A 19,858-nucleotide genomic window follows, 5' to 3' on the forward strand; every position below is an offset into this window, starting at 1 on the left:
CAAGCAGGGTTTCACATAAATTATTTTTAGAAGTCCATCGAGAAAACATAAAATGGCAAAGTAAAATGGAAGAGGCAGCATTCCAGACAATGAACATAAAAAAAGCTGACCCTGACTGCTCTGAGCTCACCCACTGCAGTTTGGAGAAGTTGATTCCCTAAAGGGATTGCATACAACTGCACTAGTTTGACTTGAGGGCTGCTTAATTTCTCTCTTCTAAGTACCATGCAGTTGTGGTTTTGGTGCAACACACATCTTTAAGGCATTCACAAGCAAAATGACTTGCATAAGTCTCTTTCGCCACATACTATTTGTGTTTCAGGAAAGTTGCAGCAAGCAATAATTAACAAAAGGGGCAGTAGGTGTTTTTAGAAAAAGTTTGCAATCATAAAAGGATTTTCCTTCTTAGCAACTCTGAAGTATTTCATCCTTTCTAAGGAATCTAAGAGGTTATAAAGAAAAGGAAACCTTTTAGGTCATTGAGTTTGCTCACTTCATGCAATGTATTCACTATGCAGGAGAGATGTGAATTAGTGTAGGTCAACGGTTTTCAACCTGAGGGTCTGAGGCTATGCAGGTCTATGGACTTCTCCTAGGAAGTCCACAAAAGATAAAGAAAATCCTCTCTGTTGACAGGGGATATAAACTTGTTACACAGAAGCTCGTACTTTCCCAGAAAAAATTTAAAGAATACTGAAATGACTTAAAAACCTATGGTCTAAATGTCTCAAATAGATTGAAAAGTTAAGATTAACTATGTCAGGGTCTGGTTCTACTCCTGATATATCACCCACGTGTTTTTAATTTTATAATTTTTTCCCATTTTATCCAGAGAGTTCTAAAGCTGCCCTGAAGAGTGATAACAATTACTCTGGACTTTCTATGCCAAATTTTCCACTGGCATAAAGTCATGAATGGACCCCATTTAATGGTGCTGCTTGGGCTAATGACAACTGAAACCAAGACTATTAGCTTGCATGACATCAACAAGGCAAAGTTAATTTCTCTCCTGAGCTGGTTTGGAAAGCAGAGGGAAACATTTCAAATTGACCAAATAAATTCAGTAAATAAACAAGTCAGCATTTAAATGGTTATAGCTAGAGTGTGAGTGCCAGCAAGCATGCAAGTCAGCACAGGAAAAAAATAGACCAGATCTGAATTAAAAAGTCTCAGATATTTATTATCTTCCTTTTATTGACTTGAATTCTTCTAGCTTAAAAGGCAACAGTGAGCATAGAATATTAAAATCGATGCATCTCCTGCTGTTTATTGCAAATAAATTTGATTTTCAGTTAATTGTAGCAGTCATTTTTCATAATTTATGAGCTGCTGTTACTGGAGAGTATCAATCATGCTGCATGTTGATGTGTCAGATGATGTTGAATGTGGCCCCTTGCAAAGGAAGGTGGAGTTCATAGCTGGGGACTCAAACACGCAAGGAAAACCAAAAGATGATCTTCAGTACTCCACAGCAGGTAGTTTAAAAACTATGCAGCTTTGCTCTAAAGTCAAAACTGGACGTGAAAAGTGAGATCTCTGGAGAGATACTACTTATTTTTGCAATTTAGCTCAAGTTCACTTGCTACCTTGTGCCATGGAGTAGTAGTGGATGTTGTCTCAGATTGTTTTGTGGCCAAGTGAAATGGATTAATCTGCCACAAGCTTGCATTGTGCTCCCCAAGCCAAGCTCCAGATTTGAATGGATGTGTGAGCCCCAAGCAACCTTATCTGTCTGCTCTGTCTGAAAGCTTTAGTCCTTTTTGCTCAATTAAGAAGGTGTGAAGTTCATGAATATTTTAAATAGTTTAAGTGTTATCAGAAGTAGATCCATCACCAGCTGAACCACGGTCATTTCCTCCTGATGTGATACAGTTCCTTCTCTAAACTTTATGTGGAAATGTTGCCCAGTCCCATTATTCACTTTGCATTTAAACATCTCCTCTCTCTTTTCTATGAGCTGCAAAGTCAACAGAACAAAAATGCATACTAAAATAATGGTTAATTGGGGCAAAGTGATCATTAAGGGCATCTGTGCTGTTATGTGAGCCCTTCCCTATGCAGCAGGGCACAGGAACAAGGCAGATTGTTCCCACAAGCATGAAACCAGACTCTTGAAAAGCAGAAATCTGACTGTTTCTATTGGATGCATGTTTTCCATCATAACAAAACAAACACAAGGAGAACCACATGCTTGTGTGGTTTTGAGTAAAGAGAGACACGTAACTCACTTTTGGATACAACCTTGAGACTGAGGTCCAGACATGATGAACGAATTTCAGTAATGAATAGATAAGAACATTGCTGTTCCAAGTTAGATTGGGAACTGAACATTCCTGGTGATTATCCATTGGGACTCAGCTTGTAGAAACATGTCTGAACTGCAAACGCCGCTCTAAAACTGAGTCTGGAGCCTGTGCATAAACTTGGCAGGTTGGGCTCCATATCTCTTTTGATTGGAGGGGATTAATTTATTGAAATAACGGGAGGAAGCCAGCTAGACTGATTTTGATCACTGGTGTTGGTACTTGGCCACAATCCAGGGCCTGATGCCTCCTACTGGCTATAGATAAAGTTCCTTAATCCATCTGATCGAGGCATAACATGAGTGAGGCTTATTGTGCAATATAAACACAATGTGCAGATCAAGACTTTCACAGGTAGCCAAAATCCTTTAGAGGCATTCAGGACTGCAAAATAAAAGTGTACGTTAATAAACAAATGTGGATTAAAATGGAGCCACTAATTGCTCTGCTCAGCTTCCTCATATAAGTTTTCGAACAAAGTGTGCTAATATTTGAAGAGTCTTTCACATCAATTTGGTCTGATTATAAAGCTCAGCATGTAACTAAACATGAACTCAGGAGTTATTTTTGAGGTTGTGTTTTTAGTCAGCTGAACAATTGTATCTATTTGCAGCCGAACAATCTCTGCTGTGTCTCTGTAAGAATGAATGGCTAAATTTAGTCAAGTTGTGAGTGGTCAGCAAGGGGAAAGTGAGCTTGCCAAAAGAAATTCAAATACCCAGTAAGTAATTTCAGTGAATTTAAGGAGTAAAACTCATTCAAATTTCCTACACTAGAAGAGTTGCGAGGTGTACAGTAGGGCTTTTAGTTATTGCATTCCCCAGTTTGACTTACTCCAAAGTTTACTTTCTCATTCTTCTAAAGAATTCCACAATCTCTCCATCCTTTTACTTTCAAACATGATAATTTTATTAAGTAAGACTTGAATTTTTGTCAAGGACAAGGCTTTAGTGGCAGGAATTCAGCTGCTTTTTGGTCTTGGCATAGTTAGCCATCACAACAAAACAGGTGGACTTCCAGTGTGATGCTAGGACTCAGGAAGAAGCAGGGTCACATTTGAAGACAGGAGATTAATGGTTTCACCACTGACACATACTTGATAAAACTATCCCCTACTAAAGAATAACCGCTCTGCAGAATTTCTCCCAGAGGAGGGCTGCCAAGGTGATCGGAGAGCTGGAGCACCTCTCCTATGAAGACAGGCTGAAGGAGAAGGGTTTGTTCAGTCTTGAGAAGAGGAGGCTGTGGAGAGATCTCATTACAGTCCTCCAATATTTAAAGGGAGATTAAAAACAGAAGGGAAATAAACTTTTTACAAGTGATAGCACAAGGGGGAATGGTTTTAAACTAAAGGAGGGAAAGTATAGATTAGATGTCAGGAGGACATTTTTCACTGAGAGGTGTTCAAGGCCAAGTAGGATTGGGCCCTGGACAACTTGGTCTATTACTTGACCTAGCACTTGGCAGCACTGCCTGTGGCAGGAATATTGGAACTCGATGATCCTTGAGATCCCTTCCAACCCAAATCTTTCTATGATTCTATGATTCCAGGAGCCAACTTCTCTTTGCGGGAGCTGGGTCTTGAAGACGTGACGCCCACTCATGGGACTTTGTACCGGACTGATATTGGGCTGCCTCACTGCGGCTATTCCATCAGCGCTGGCTCAGATGCCGACACGGAGGCGGATGTGGTCATGTCACCTGAGCACCCCGTGAGGCTTTGGGGACGCAACACCAAATCCGGACGCAGCTCCTGCTTGTCCAGCCGGGCCAACTCCAACCTCACCCTCACCGACACAGAGCACGAGAATACCGAAACCGGTAAGTGATGGCAGCGCATGCAATGCAGCCGCAAGCTCTACCAGCAGTGCTTCTTCTTGCACTCCACCTTAATCTTCCTTAGTTGTATTTTTTTTATCAGACTCAGTGAAAATGCTCTTCTAATAGCCCCATGTCACGGCCTTTTGTACTGTCCTACAGAGTGTTTGTTAATAAACTACTGGAGAAGCTCCTACTTATTTATCACAGCGACAGAGATCATTAAGCAGCTGTAATACTTTCTCTGCTTTCTGTAGCGACCTTTCAGACAAAAAGCATTTAAATCTCCCCTCCCCTGGCCAATGATGCTCTTATCTTTGCTACAGATTTTTGGGGCAGATAATTTCCTTCTTTTCCTTGCTGATTCCTTGACAGGAGCCGTTTCATTTATGTAAATTGGCTGACTGCTCTCTGAAGGAAAACGGCGGTGAAATATTTTTAGAAGCTTTTTTCTTCATGAGAAATAAAAGCTGAAGGTCACGGATTTTTTATCTCGATAACTTTGCATCCCCAGCTGAAGGGACTCCTGCATGCCTTTTGTAGGTTCCGCGAACCTTTTGGTCAGCAGTTCTGCCAGGCAGAGTAGGTAGGAGAGAGGATTTTGATTCAATTGCAGTGTGACCCGGGGGTTCACACAACCATATAAGCCTCTGCACCTTTAATTCAATTATGGCACAGCCTGCTTCTTAATATAGCCAAGTCATCAGGAGCTTAAGCTCAGCGCTGAAAGCTGATGTGAAATGACTGCATGGCTTGTTCTCTTTATGCTTTTTGCCACAGTATTACAGTGACAAATGATGATAACTTTTCCTTGGGAAGCCATGACACAGTGAGACATACACCACCCACATGATTTTATGTTTAACTCCAACAAAATTACAGTAGAAGCTTATTAAGTTTCTGTTCAGTGAAAATGATGTATTAGGCAAAGTTCAAAGATAAACGACCTTCTCTTTAAAGGATGTGCAGAACTTTTTTTTAAGTTATCCTTAAAATATTTTTTTACGTTTGTTAGTGTAGCATCCTATGGGGTTTCACCCATCAGAACAGGCAGATATGCAGTGCCAGAGTTTAATATTTTACTTCCTAGCCTTGTGTTTCAATAAAAAAAAAAAGAGATTATGAGAGTCAATTAGAATTTGTACACTCCCAAGAAACGACTTAAAAAAACAAAGCAAACACCTTGCAATTACACTTTGTTTTCACTTATGCATGTCACTCTCCTGTGCTTTTTATGGCGGTGTGTGCAGCCATGATCCTGTTCCATACATCCTTCTTTCCATGCCTAAAAAAAAAAAACAAACAAAAAACAAACAAAAAACAAACAAACAAACAAACAAAAACTAAGTACGAAGCACGGAATTTTAATTTTCTTTTTCCTCGTTAAGAGAGGAGAATTGAATTAGCTGACAGAGCCTTTTTCACCAGTTTCTGTAACGCTATCTCTGTATGTTCAAATGCAACTTTGTACCTACAGATCACTTACAAATGAAAATGAAATTATATTAGCAGCAACACATTAGCAACAGCACATGCTTTGAAAGGCTTTACTGAAACTAATAACAGAGAAAGTATTACTCATGTCAGGAGTCAGACAACCTCCAATTCTTCTTCCCTTATATTTGATGACATGCTAACCATTTGTTGAATCACCTTTTCACTGCAGTTAGAAAAGTAAAGACAGCAAGGTGGAGAACATGCTTGCAGGATTATAAGTGCTGCACAAATACAGAAGTTTCTTGTTTCTTAGGATGCAACGCATTTGCGTTTCAGATATTGTGTGTTTTGTATGAGAAAGACTATATCACGTTGCACAGGAGCAGTGTTCCTCTGGGCCCTCCAGAGTTAGTGATCACGTAGGCTGTATTAAGAAATCCTAGATTTATAGGAGGAATGTTTTCAAGATGACATGAAATTTTGCTAATGGCAGCATAAAGTAACATAATGCTATGACTCAGTTTTCAGGATACCTTTATTAGTCAATATTAATTGTTGACAGTATTGATAGAAGTTATAGCCTTTAGCTGAAGTCAATAAGGAGCTTTATGAACCTGCCATCAATAGAAGATTTTACGGGGCCCATTAAACCAACTTTTCCAGTGAAGGTTAACGTCAGCAATTTTTACGTTGTTCATTATTTATCCAAAATAAATAATCAGAATTTACTTCTGATGCTTCTAAATCCAAAGCTGTCAAACCACAATTCTACCGAGATATTCATTTTATTCTTAGAAAATAAGAGGTCCAACTCCCTCAGCTTTTGCAGGTTTCTTTGAGGAGTGATGATACCTTGAAGGAAGAGATACTCTGTTCAGTAAGTTCAGCCACAATCCACCCCTGTCTTTAAGGAAACCAATGAAGCCATCTGGTTCCATGGCATATTGCAGTCCATAAATCACTTGCACAGGCAGGTGGCATGAAAAAACATGTGATGTTTTATCTAAACTATCCCAAGGCTGTCCAGGAGGTTGAATACTTTTACTAAGTTATGAGTTTGTTTTCAGTAAAGTAGGCCTGTGTTTTAACACATCAGTTCCTCCACAACCAAACAGCCCTGATAGCCTCTCCTCAGACGGCCAATGCTTTTTGCTCAATATGACTCCTCATTTGGCAGAAAAAGGTAATGGAAGAGACCTCTCTATGTCTCCTCCAGCATAATGCATCACTGAATGTCTGGAAAAGAATTCTGGAGAATACTTTCTGTTATATTAGATTGCACTTTCTCCACAAGACAAACAAAAGAAGTTCCTGAGGTGGTCATTGGATCTTTGCCTGACATTGACTTCACCAGCATTACCTTAGATAACCCTGAACAGCCTTTGCACTGAGCTAGCAGATCTTTAATATAGAGAAGAACACAGTTAATGAGAACACAGTAATTGTCTTCCTGAAATTGACTTATTTTGCAGCAATTCAGCCAAAGCCAAAATATTTCTAATCACAGAGTCATCATCACAAAAATACAGAGCCACAGAATAATTTTTGTTGGAAGTCACCACTACTAGTCCCTGATCCAGCTATTTTCAGCTTAAAGTAGGGCTAACTTGAAGGTTAGATCAGATTGTTTTGTGCCTTAACTAGTAGCAATTGAGTATCTGCCAGGCTGGAGAGTCCACAGCCCCTGTGTCAGTTTTGGTGCTGATCACTGTCATTGTGAACAACTCTTCTCCTTGGAGGTACTCACAATTTCTACTGCTACAACTCTTATCTGCTCACCATGCACGTTCAAGAGCAGTCTGGTTCTGTCTTCTGTATATCCTCACACCTAAAATAGTTAAAAGATATCAACTACATCTCCCTTTAGCCATCTCTTTGAACTGAACAAAGCTACTGTGATCCTCCTCTCCTTGTAAATTGTCGGTAGTAGGCACTGGAAAAGACAGTTAAAAAAGTCTGGAAACTCCCAATTTTAGAAGTTTTGAAGTGTAAACAAGAGAAATAGCAGGCAGTGGTCTAGATTGGATGCTGCCTCAGTCAGAATGGTTGTACCTGCTGGCCTCTTCGACATCACTTTCTCCATTTTCAATAGTTTGTAGCATTGCTGAGATTTCTTTGATTTGAAAGCTATGCGGAACAGTTCAGATTGGGTTTTGAGAACTTCAGGCTTTTTTACTGTCTAGGGTACTCCTAACAGATGCATAGATGGTTGGCTTTTGTGGGTAAGTACCTGTGACAAAGGCTGTGAATATCTCCCACTACTCTATAAGGAAGGTCCTACTCTACATCTACTCAAACTCTTATGAATCATGCTAAGAGTCACCTGATGGGTTTGAACATGAGAGGTGAGCAAAAAAATGTTGGCATTCCCATGTAGAATATCTTCTACATACCAAAACCAAACCAAAAACTAATACTTTTGTGTCTCACTTCAATGTAATAAAGAGCTAAGTGGTTTATTCAGCACATCTGCTTCCGAATCACCAGTACAACCATATTTTAAACACTCCTCTTTGTGAAAGTGGAGTTGAGCTTAATTCTTAGCTATTCCATGGAAGCTGAGGTGAACTAAGTATTCATTTCAGTTTTAACCCGAGTTTAGCACTAATTTCCACTAAGGTACTTAGCTGGTTAAATGTGAGAAGGAGTAAGAGAGAGGGGGAGTATTTCTTCATTAGCAGGACCAGTTAGGAGTGATTAATGTCCTGTACACGCACAGAGTGAAGCTGAAGTTTCTCGTCCTCATCTCCTTTTGGAAAGAATGTGGGCAGTATCAAGAAGGAAGAAGGATCTCACAGGCAGGATGAGTAACATCAGGTGGCTCAAGACAGTTTGACCGAGCTGGAAACAATACAGAACCAACTACTCAGCTGTGATAGATTGTGTAAAGAAGTCATTGCAGAAGTGCTGCTGGAGCATGGAATTTTCTTATCTAGGAGATTGAGAGATAAGTAGACTTATAAACTAATAAACTGAATTTCAGTAATTTCTAGTAAACTAAAATTCCAGATCTAACAGCCGCGGAAGCCAAAATTAAGCTGCAAGACAGTCACTGCTAAGTCGTGCCGTGTGTGTCCACCTTTCCACCTTAGTAATTAAAAGAATGTGTTCCTGCTAACAGTTCTACTTGTGTAGAAAGAAAGAGTGAGAAAGGCATTGCTGGAACTCAAAACTCCCATGATCTGGATGTAAGAACAATCAGCCCCAACACTTCTGCCACTCATCTGTTGGTTGCCTCTGTTTAGTAAGAGCAGTTTAATCTCCAAGTCCATTTGTCTTTGGCGTTACCTCTGAAATCACCAGTCAGTACCAGAAGTTGTATGGTGGGTATAGCAATTCAAACACTTACTCACTTGGTGACAAGATTAAGAGTACCAATTCATTTTACTTTGCTGGACCCACATCCTACAGAGAGAAATAATTTTTCTTTTAGTCACTGCTGTTCTGGGGTGCATTTAAATGAGCTTTAAAACCGTCAAGAAAACAGTCAGCCCCATATCCAAACCCGCTCTCCAAGCTCAACAGCATGACTAGAAAGGTAGTGAATACGTTATAGTTAATTTTTGCTTTCCCATCAGATAAATTGCCTATCTAAAAATTATCATATGCTTTCGTAAAACTGAAATGCACTAGCAATCAGGAGCTGGAAAGCTCACATGATAGCTCTGCCTGTTCTACCATCACAGACCCAACTCTTAGCCATTTAATTGACATAATACATGATTTAAAGAGCATTTCTTGCAGTAACCACCACACTTTCTGATTCCACATTGCTAAAGCCATTATTGCTGCATAAGAAACTGCATAGGAAATTAGGACTTGATAGAAATGAATGCTCGTATAAGATATTTAGAAACACAGGGATACATTATAGCAGGAAATAGTTCAAGACAAGTTCTTCAAGCAAGGAACACCAAAGAAACTATATAATTTTATTTCTCCTGGGTAGTTAAGAAGTCTAAGTAATTATTCCACTTATTCAGTTGCATCTGATACAGACCTCACCAAAGCCCTTGAAAATCCTTCTCAGACTTAGTACAAGCAAGCTGTAAATGTATTGTTTAAACACACTGCAATATGCTGTTCACCACCAGGTTTTTTGCATTCATTTTTACTTATTAAATTCTGATTATCAAGCGACATACTCCTGAATTTCATCAGTTTTTTCCAGGTATTTTCTCTTTTTTTTTTACAATACCTAGTGGAACATTAGGCAAATGGTAATTATTTCTGAGTATTTCTCTTGTTCTCTTTGGTTGCCTGGAACACATCCTCATATGTTATCTGTAATGTGTCTACCTAATGTATCCACCAGTGGTCTTGCAAGGTGTTCCTAGATAGTTATGAACCTCTGCACAGGAAAGATTTTTACTCAGTCTTCTTTGCATTCACTTCCCTGTTTCCCAAACCATGTTGACCCAAACTACTGGCTCAAACTACAGTTCAATAAATCAGTGCAATTAGCAGTGCCACAATCCCTGTGTAATCTTAGCATTACAAATTATTTGTTAATATTCTAGTTGATAATCCATGGTGACTTTTTATTGCCATGTTTTGCTGAGTAATTTCCTTTCAGACTCCATACACTCCATTGTTAATATTGTTACCGTGGTTGCAGCAACTTCTTTTTTTTTTTTCCCTTTGAATTAAATAGTGCATTATAAAGTACTTTCAGTAAATGAGTGTATGCTTCAGACCTGCTTCTTCTGCAAAACGTGTAGGCATAAATATGATACTCAGTCTCTGGAGAGTTTAGAAAAGAGACTTAAAAAAAATCCTTTTTCAAAATAGATAAATTTTATTAAAGAAATGTGCTATGAGCTCTATTTTCTTAAGTTTCCTTTACGCTTTTTGAGTTGAAGAAGACAAGAATAAATTAGAATTTCCAGTTCAAGATCAAGCATCTGCTGGCTGTCATCTTTCACTTGCCTCCTATCAGTTGTAACCTTAATATTAACAAGATGCTTCAACTTGAAATAATAATTAGCCGGAACCTTTAAGTCTGAATATCCATCATGAGTTGTAGAAGACAGAGAAAATTACAGAAATGAGCAGCAGGTCCAGAAAGGGATTTTCACTAATCCTCTTCCCTGTTTCAGTTACTGGAAATTTTTACACTCTTACTTTACTTTTTGATATTAGATTAGGATTGCTTGTATATTGCAGCTTGATTGCAATTGAAGCTGCTTTATAGAGGTACTCAGAGACTTAATGATCACTTGAAGTGTGAAGGTCAGGGGAAGGAATCTGCCTTTGGGCCCTCCAACCATAAAGGTAGTAATATTCCTATGAAGAGTATTAGTCCTAAAAAGGAGTCTTTTGCTACACGACCATCCGAAATGCAACATTCTCTGGTGAAAAATGTCTCCCTTGAAGGCTGTTACATCCTCCTTTCTTGTGGTCCAACTTTCTAACTGCTGTCATCCTTGATGATGGATTCCTAATGTCTCTCATTTTCTGTCCTCTTTTGTGTTTTTTTTTTTTTCCAGACATTAGACCCTAGATGCTTCTTGAAAGTGAAAAGGTGAGGTACCTTCTCACTTCACAAGAGTCTCAGAGACTTTTATCCTGATGGGATGATATATTGGTTAGGTTTAAGGCAACAAACCCTTCATATCCCTCCATTTTCAACTCAACCCTGGCCACTGAGTGTAAAAAAGCCTTTTAAATTAGGAAAGAAATGGATGTCATTGTCTCTCAGGCAGTATGCAACTCACTGAAGGTTGAAGCTCCTTTTGGTACCACTGAGCTCACTCTGGGACCTGAGATTGTGCCAACTGCATCCATGCTCCCGATTTAGAGGATGAAGGTACATGAGATTAATCTGAGTTTAATAATCAAACTGCTACATTACTGAATAGTATCTTCATTTTGTTTCTCAGTGAAAGGATTCCCACTAATTTCTAAGACTAATTTGTGTCCTCACTGGCCTGTTGGCCTTTACAGAAAAAGAAGGCTTTCAATGTATTTAATTTTTGTTTCCATATGATATGTCAGATGTATATTGTATTTTCTGTATTGCACATGAACAGATGCTGACATTAAAACCCTCCACAGTAGTATTCTGCTGTAGTGAACTGCAGCTGAATATGGGTTATTGTATAGGTTTCATGCTATGATGATGATGGTGAGGCCATTAAGCAAGAGAATAAGGCCCAAACTCTGTAAACTCATTCATAGCCTGGATACTGGGGGAGATGCTGGGTAGAATCAGCATTAGTAGGTAAGAATTTACTGTTCTTTTCAATTACACTGTTAATTTTTGTCCTTTTATTCACCAGTTGAAACTGCTTTGTCATGGAGATATATAATTTTTTATGGAAAATAATTGCATTTAGTAACACTGCTGATCAGCTGCCAAGTAAATGTGAGCTTTTTAATACTACTTCTGAGTGCTGCAAATAACTCCTTTTGGTGTGAAACACTCTAGGCGGAATATAGCTAGTAGTAGTAGTAGTGACTCACTGCTCTTTAAATAAAAATACTTGGGTTTGAGGTGGGGTTTGTGTGCCAGTGCCAGTGGGGAAGGGAGATATATGGTCAGGATACCAAAGGCTGTCAGAGCTGGTGTGAGCATCAATGCTTGGGGCAAGTTGGACCTGCATCTTGATGTGTATTTGGAGCAGGATTTTTCTTGCAGGGATAGGAAACACTTGTTCCATCCTGAGCTAATAGTTGAGTCCCCCTGGGATGGATGAGGGAGAAACAAGGTGGAAAAAATCAAATAACTAAAGGGAGAAATAAATCAAAACAAGGAAAGAGTGAAGGCTGAGGGCTTAGTATGGTCTGGCATCTACCTCTGTGGCCAAAGGAACTTTAGCCTGTAGAGTTAAGCGTGTTGGTGAGCAGGGACAAGGGAGACAAAGATCTCCCTTTCCTTTTCCCCCTTTTCTGCTCTATTCCAGGTGCACAGGGGTCACACCAAGCTGCAGTGGATCAGGACAGGTCAATATGCTATCTCCACCCTCTGAAGAGATACAACACTATTTTCTGCACAGAAGAAAAAGCACTTTCTTTCCAGGCTGGGAGACTTTCTCCCAGCCTGGCATTTCCAGATGCTCATACCTGTTTCTCTGAATTCCCCTTTGGACTACTGTACGTACTTCTAGACCCAGGATGCAGTGTTAGGTCATATCTAATCCAGTATCCTCAAGCACCCCTCAGGGTATCATGTTTTGCCTCTTCAGCTGGGATACACCTGCACCCATAAGCAGAATGGAGCAAGAAATAGTAACACTTTATTTTGGTTTTACACATACCTGAAAGTGTACAGTGAGATCCAAATAAAGGAAAGCACAACTTCTGTCATGAGAATTTGTTCATTAAAATCTCATTTCTTTATTTCTCAGAGGCTCTTTTGATTAACTGTTAGGCAAAAAGTTCCATTTTGTTCAATCCAGGGCAGTGATAGAAAATGCAAGACTGCCCTAATTCTGAAAAATTTTCAGTGTTTCTTTGAACTGCCCCTAAAAACTTTAATGCCTTAAGGCAAGTTGTTCTTTTGTTTGGTTCTTCCCATCATAGATTGTTTTGAAACACGCATATAGTGAAAAGACTTTACTAATAATGCATCTCTGGTGTTCATCTAGAATAAATATTTTATAAACATAACTTTATTATGGCCTAGTCAAAAGTCTTTGCCATATGTGTCTAAATAATGCAATGACATTTGGGCAGCAGACAATACAGGACTCAGAGAAGGGCTGCTTTAGGGTGGGCACTGAAGGCCAGTCCAGATCTAACCTATGGTTCTGCTACAGACATTGCTTGTCCTTGGCTATATCACTTCATTTCTCTTTCTGAAACATAATTCCTTATTTCAAAACTTCCTTTTTCACTTTCTTTGAACCCAGTTATTTTTGTGAGGCACTGGAACTGAATGCCCAGAAAGCTGTAGGTGCCCCATCCCTGGAGGTGCTCAAGACCAGGTTGGATGGACCCTGGGCAGCCTGACCTTGTTGATAGCAACCAGCTCATGGCAAGGGATTGGAGCTGGATGGGCTTTAAGTTCCCTTCCAACCTAAGCCATTCCATGATTTTCTAATCAGTACTGATTTGCTCAGTACTGGAGCAAATAATGCAGTGGTACTCCACTTCTAACCAGTAACATATTAAGTGAATCCTCAGCACTCAAGTGCTTAAAATATTTGCATAGGCACCTTCAAACATGCAACAAATATCTTCAAGGGAGGCAAAAATACATGCTTTGTTGATGCTGCTTCACTTCATAAAAAGCCGGGGAGATAAATTGTGTGACTGTGAGATGGAGAGTGTCAAACAAGATTGAGCAAAAATTCTCTCCAGGAGATCACCAGAGCTTCCTAGGTCCTCTAATGGTTACCTATGCTCTTGGAACTTGCTGAAAACCAAGTCAGGCTCAGAAATGTGCCATCTCCCCTCGCAGCATCCAACAATTGTTATTTCCTTCCCTTGCAGCTCTCTCTCTGCAGGCGAGACCTTTTCAAGCCTCTTATCCATGAGTGCAGCCCACTTCTTACTGCTGCATTTAATGACCTCTGAAGGGCTGCAGGGTTCCTATGACCTACTTCAAATCTGGCAAAACTGGGGAAGAGTCACTTCCTCAAAGGGACACCTTTTCACTGCATTTGGAAGCACAGGCTTTGATTGCTGCCCTGGTTTGGTCGTTTTCTAGTTGGGAGATTAAAAACATCTTTTTTTTTTTTTTTTTAAGTTTAGTTTAAATACACATTTAGTCATTTAAAAGAGGAACTGCTAAAAGTGAAATTGGGAATTATGACAGTCTCTCTCAAACTAAGGCTTAAATTCAGAATAATTACTTAGAGACTTGTAAGTCCTTCTTGTAAGTCAGAGGATGGTGAGGCCCTGACACTGCTGCACAGAGAGCTGTGGGTGCTCCATCCCTTAGGGTGTTCAAATCCAGGTTGGATGGGGTCCTGGGCAGCCTGAGCTGCTGGGTGGCAACCAGCCCATGGCAGGAATCTGGAGCTAGATAATCTTTGAGATCCCTTCCAACCAAAACCATTCTATGACTCTATGATTCCATGATTCTCAAATCACTTTCAAGTCTCTATATCTTAGCTGCCAAAGTTTCAAAGAAAGTCAAAGTCTTGATCTAGGCAAGCACCAACACCCGTCTACAGAGGTGCTAAATCAGCTCCTGACAAATTGCTTCTTCTGCAACTGGAAAAGGAGATTTTCCTCACCTCAAATCATTCAAGTAGATCCATTCAGTGAGCATGCAGGGAGGTGAGAAATTCACAGCAGTTGAACAGGATGCATGAATGAAATTGGAGACAAGATACTACATTACAATGCAAACTGTGTTTGGAGAGACAGCTGGTTTAAGAGCTCCCAGGCTGCCATTTTCCCCATACCTTTGTAGAGATCCACTGTCCCCACGGTCACATCTCTGCAACATTTTGCATTGTCTGACTCTGATTCGTACCCCAAAAGGTACAAATCTCAAGGACAGAGTGTCACCAAGGTGTGATTTCTCACCTCCTTGTGCTACTCTCCCTTGGGATGCTGCTGTCCCACACATATTTTCACCACGGTAGAGTAGCAGAAATACTTCCCAAAAGAAAATCCCTCCAGTTTGGGTCAAAAAAATGGTCAATGGCTGAAGATGGACTATGAAAGCACCTGGGAAATATTTAAGTCACCATTGTCAGCCAGGAAAAAGCATTTCTGAGCTCTCTTGGAAATGTTCCTCAGTTCCAGCTAGCACACTCTTTTTGTTAGTTCCAATTAATTTTCTGTGCAAGACTTATTTTCCTCTTGTATATCCAGTAGGTTTGAGCACTTTTATTAATCACAGTCTGGTAGGAGAGGGTGAAATTATAACTGAATTCTAGTTGCCATTTAAATGCAGCTTGACGTGAATTCCAAATAATTGGGAAGAAAAAGCAGAAAAAAAATCCAGCAATCATCTACTGAATAAGAAATCTGTTGTTCACCATTTTCGCTTCATAAAGATTGTAAAAAGTAGAAATCTGAATAAATGCATGCTAAACTATATAATTGCTGAAATAAATATGTATAGATATAGGATATTCTTTGATTTAGCATAAAAGAGCAGCAAATTATACCAATCAGTGAGAATCAACCAGTTTTAACAGAAAATAACTGGAAAGCACAAATGCAAAACAAGATTAAAACTGATTATTTAAATCAAGATTCTCTGTTTGCTAATTTAGACCATGATTACAATTTAAATCAAGTCACTCTGCCATGAATAGTTTAAGGACAATGATTTCTCCCTCTTACATTATTTGTGGATTTGTTAGCTACAGAGCATTATGCTACTTGTAGGACTTGGGTGTACCAATTCTCCATCTCCAGCCATGTTCTTTGCTTGCTTCTGGTTTTGGTGTTTGAAATAGACAAATAATAGTCCTCATCTGCAAGAATGCAAATCTGGAAACCCACACAGTCTCCAGGATGGTTTTATTTCTTTTGGGAGCCCTCATTGGGTAATTAAATTGACACATCTGCAATCCCAGAGCCAGGCTCTGGTGCTGATTCTCTAGTAACACAGGGGCTGGAAAAGCAACCCTAGCCCCATATTAGAGTATTAAGGGAGTGACTCCCTCTCTCCTAGGTACCACTGCTTTGGATAATTACATTCCACTTAACAAAACTCCCTTTGCACCTGCAGTTGGACGAGGTGTTTCTCCTCCATTAAATTGCTCTGTTTTGCTGCTCTGCTTTACCAAGCAGCTGTTAATGTTCCACCCCAGAGGTGTCTGCAGTTCAGTGATGGGTGAAATGATTAAAGCTAGCAAAGCACTTGATCACTGGGAATGAAAGGTGCTACATAAACATACTCCATTAGTTTTATTAATGCTCAATAAAGCAAACTTTTCCTGTAGCTGGTTCTGTTCCTTGTTGGTGTTTAATACAACTCATTCGCTCTAGGAGAGATGACAAGTAAACATGGCACAAGTGCAAGTTGCATTTTTCAGGTTTCCTTAAAGGTGCTTGTTTCCCAAATTGATGGGTTGTCCCAACTTAAGCTAGAGGACCATGAAATGAGTGCTGTGCCCTCTTGTAAAAGTCTAAAGGAGTGTTAATGTTGAGCCATTTCCCAGGAGAGACAAGGTGATGACCTTGGGCATTGCACCCTGGTGTTAGAAGAGTAGGAAACTTGACATGGCATCACTCTGTAAGTTGAAGAACAGGGAATGGGCATAGAGAAATTTCACGTGATGCAGTTATCAAGAAAACAGGGCCCTTCATGTAAATCAAGTTTCAGTCTTTAACCATATCTTAAGTTTGGTTTATAAAGAAAGGACTATCTATATATGTGTAAAACGTTGAGTTTTGCATGACATTGACTTGGGCACTTAGATAAAGGGTGACGCAGACATTTATGCAAAGAGAATATATGTGTTTGTAAATTAAATCCTTAGACCAGACTTGTGATGCACAGTGCAGGAGAAAACCTGCTCTCCTTTTTCCTCCCAAAGATTAATGATCACCCCACTGGAATATTTTTGGCTTTTGAGTGTCCATGAAACATGGCACCTAAGGGGAGTCTTTGCTATTCCTTCTGCACAGAACTCCTTCCTCTGGTACATTGCCTGCCCTCAAGTCATGAAAAATTTCTTTTCTTTCTGTTGGGGCTGTGAATGGAAAAAGCAGAAAACAGATCAACTTGCAAAATTTCCATGGCTCCCATCTAGGCTGAATGGGATATTTTCATAACTCTAATTTATGGGGGTCATGTTTATTGGCACAACGGTATCTTCTTTCATGTGCGCTGGCAGTGAATACGCTGGCTTCCAGATAACTTTTGGATTATTAACTTTCTTCCTACTACTGTTAGTCCTCAGTGGAGAGTCCTATCCCTTTATGTAAGTTGAAGGTACCAAGCCTTTATTTGGTTATTAATGTGTCACGTTTTAACAGCAGCAGCAACTAAAAAAAACTAATGTCTAATGCTGTCCAAGTAGAAAGCTGTTGAATGCAGCAGGGTGACAGCCTGGAAGTGTTAACCCCATAAAGAGCCATAAGATCAGGGTGAGCAAGGCACACAGCAGCACCTCCGTGTGATGCTCTTGGTGTCTTTCAGCTCATGAGTGGATGTCCTGTTGGAAGGCAAACAAATGGGACAGAGCAACTGAGTTAAAGCATCTGTGATACAGAAGAGTTCAGACTAACTTCTGTCTGTAAACTGCACGACTATGCAAAAAATCTCCTTCCAAAAGAATGTTTGAGAAGAGATCAGTGCTTTTCTCCATGGAGTTACCGCCTCTGAACAGAGGCTTCATTTGGAAACGTTTAGGAAGAGCCACAGAGTAAACTGAAACAAATGCTGCCCCCAGTCATTTTTATCTCAACATCATATTACTGTCCCACCAAAAGAAAACATTCAGGAAGTGATCCCAGAGATGTTCTCAGTGCTAGCATCTTTTCTTGACCTTGAGCAGCACCTCAAAAGATTAATATTGACATAGATTGTGATAAACTGAATTCTTAAACTTTAAGTTCATTTCTTTTGGTTTTTCTCACCATAAGTAATGTTTTCTAAACCTTCAGTGGTCTCAGAAGCTATTCCTTGTCCTCCTTGAATTGGATTTGGTTAATTCATTCTTGGCTTTGTCTAAAGCTCTTGCAAATTCACTTGCATCCATCAAGAGAAGAATGTCCAGACCACAGTAGAGATGGTGAGATGTCAATATTCCTTTTCCCCAGCAGACAGAGAGAGCAGACAGATTCTGCAGAGGAATCACTCAGATGTTTTCCTGGAGAAACTAGGTAAAAAACTTCTCCCAGAGCTGCTTCACAGATTGATGTCTTATCGATGGTGGCATGTGGGGGTTGAGAGGATAGGAGGGACAGATGGTCCATAAGGTTCCTTTGAGCTGCAGCCAGATACAAAGAAGAATTTCTGGAAGAGTTTATTTCCTCCTTGGACTTGATCAGGGTATTGAAATTCATCCAACAGACTCTGTAAAGCCTTTTGGATTCTAAGAAGAAGACATAGATCTACAGCCTCATTATTGCTTGTTCGGCTGTAAAACAAGGGCTACAAGGAAGGAGGGAGACAATAGAGTTTGCTTCCTTCCTGTGTATACAAGCTCCTCTCCAATTGGAAATTTACTGATGGAGCTGTTCTGAAATAATTATTTCAGCATCGTTTCTTTTGGCACAAGTATCTGTCTGATCATTCTAATACTATGTAGGGAGTCACTTCAAAATGAATATTTCCAAATAATTTTCCAGGAATAATTATACTGGTATATTGCCAAGTCCAGATAAATCTACGAATAGGATTCCTGAATAAGAGGGGGAAAAGAAAAAAGAAAAAAAAAGAAAAAATAATAGATCCTTTATTCTGTATGTTTTTTCAAGTATGCAGACATATTTCGGACTTGCAAAAATCCTGTCTGAAAGTAGTTATTGACTCTGATTTCCAATAGTTTGAAGCAAGAGTGATAGAAATTACAGGGATTTCAGAAGATTGCTAGGAATGGGTGCTTAAAAATATCACTGCTTTTGAAAAGCTGATACAAGAAGACAATGAGTAAGTTTGTTGAGGTTCTGTGCAGCCGTGTAGCAAGTTGGGATGCAGTCAGTAAATCTTTTCATCATCACATGCAATAAACCCTCTGAGATTTCACTCAAAAGAGACATAAAAAGAAAAAAACATTACTTTCTTCATATCTTACTAGAGGTAGTTCATTGTGTCTGGATGTGTGTTATCTTCATGAAAATGGTATCACAGATCTCTCTCCTCTGCAGCACTGTGCTCTTTGGTATGAGCCATTGCATTGCATTGTTTCAGTCTTGCCCTCGTGTCTGTCCTGCAAAAAAAAAGAAAAGAAACGAAAGAAAAGAAAAGAAGAGAAGAGAAGAGAAGAGAAGAGAAGAGAAGAGAAAAGAAAAGAAAAGAAAGAAGAAAAGAAAAGAAAAGAAAAGAAAAGAAAAGAAAAGAAAAGAAAAGAAAAGAAAAGAAAAGAAAAGAAAAGAAAAAAACATGGCCTTATTTTGAGGTCACAATTGCTGTGATGACTGTATGAAAGGTTTCAGAGGTGAGTGGCTGCAGTGTGTTTTATACACCTTTGGGAAAAATAAACCTATTGCATGACTCAAACTCATTCAGTATCTTCTCAGCACTTCCAGTTTCTACCATTCAGATTTTGCATTCAGTATTTTTGCTCCAACAACTCTATTTCCTCTCTCCCTTTCTTTACCTTTATTTCTTCCTGATGAGCAATTCAGACAGCAAACTGTTCCTCTTCTCCGTTCCCATCAGTGACTCCATTCAAAGTCCTGCCCATGTTCTTATTTTCTTGGCAGAGCTATATTCAGTG

The 19,858-nt window shown here is 39.6% G+C and overlaps 1 protein-coding gene across 7 annotated transcripts in view; it reads left to right on the forward strand.

Annotated features, from left to right (window-relative positions):
• The window catches only part of TENM4 (teneurin transmembrane protein 4), a 594,920-nt gene that overhangs the window by 249,552 nt on the left and 325,510 nt on the right, over nt 1–19,858 (forward strand). For all 7 annotated transcript variants that reach the window (XM_085216460.1, XM_085216463.1, XM_085216464.1 and 4 more), the window contains one exon: nt 3,855–4,124. In XM_085216460.1, coding sequence (XP_085072586.1) covers nt 3,855–4,124 — 270 coding nt within the window. The remainder of the gene's footprint in view (nt 1–3,854; nt 4,125–19,858) is intronic.

This window comes from Meleagris gallopavo, chromosome 1 (genome assembly GCF_905368555.1).
Source record: "Meleagris gallopavo chromosome 1, MGAL_WU_HG_1.1, whole genome shotgun sequence".
Lineage (NCBI taxonomy): Eukaryota > Metazoa > Chordata > Aves > Galliformes > Phasianidae > Meleagris > Meleagris gallopavo.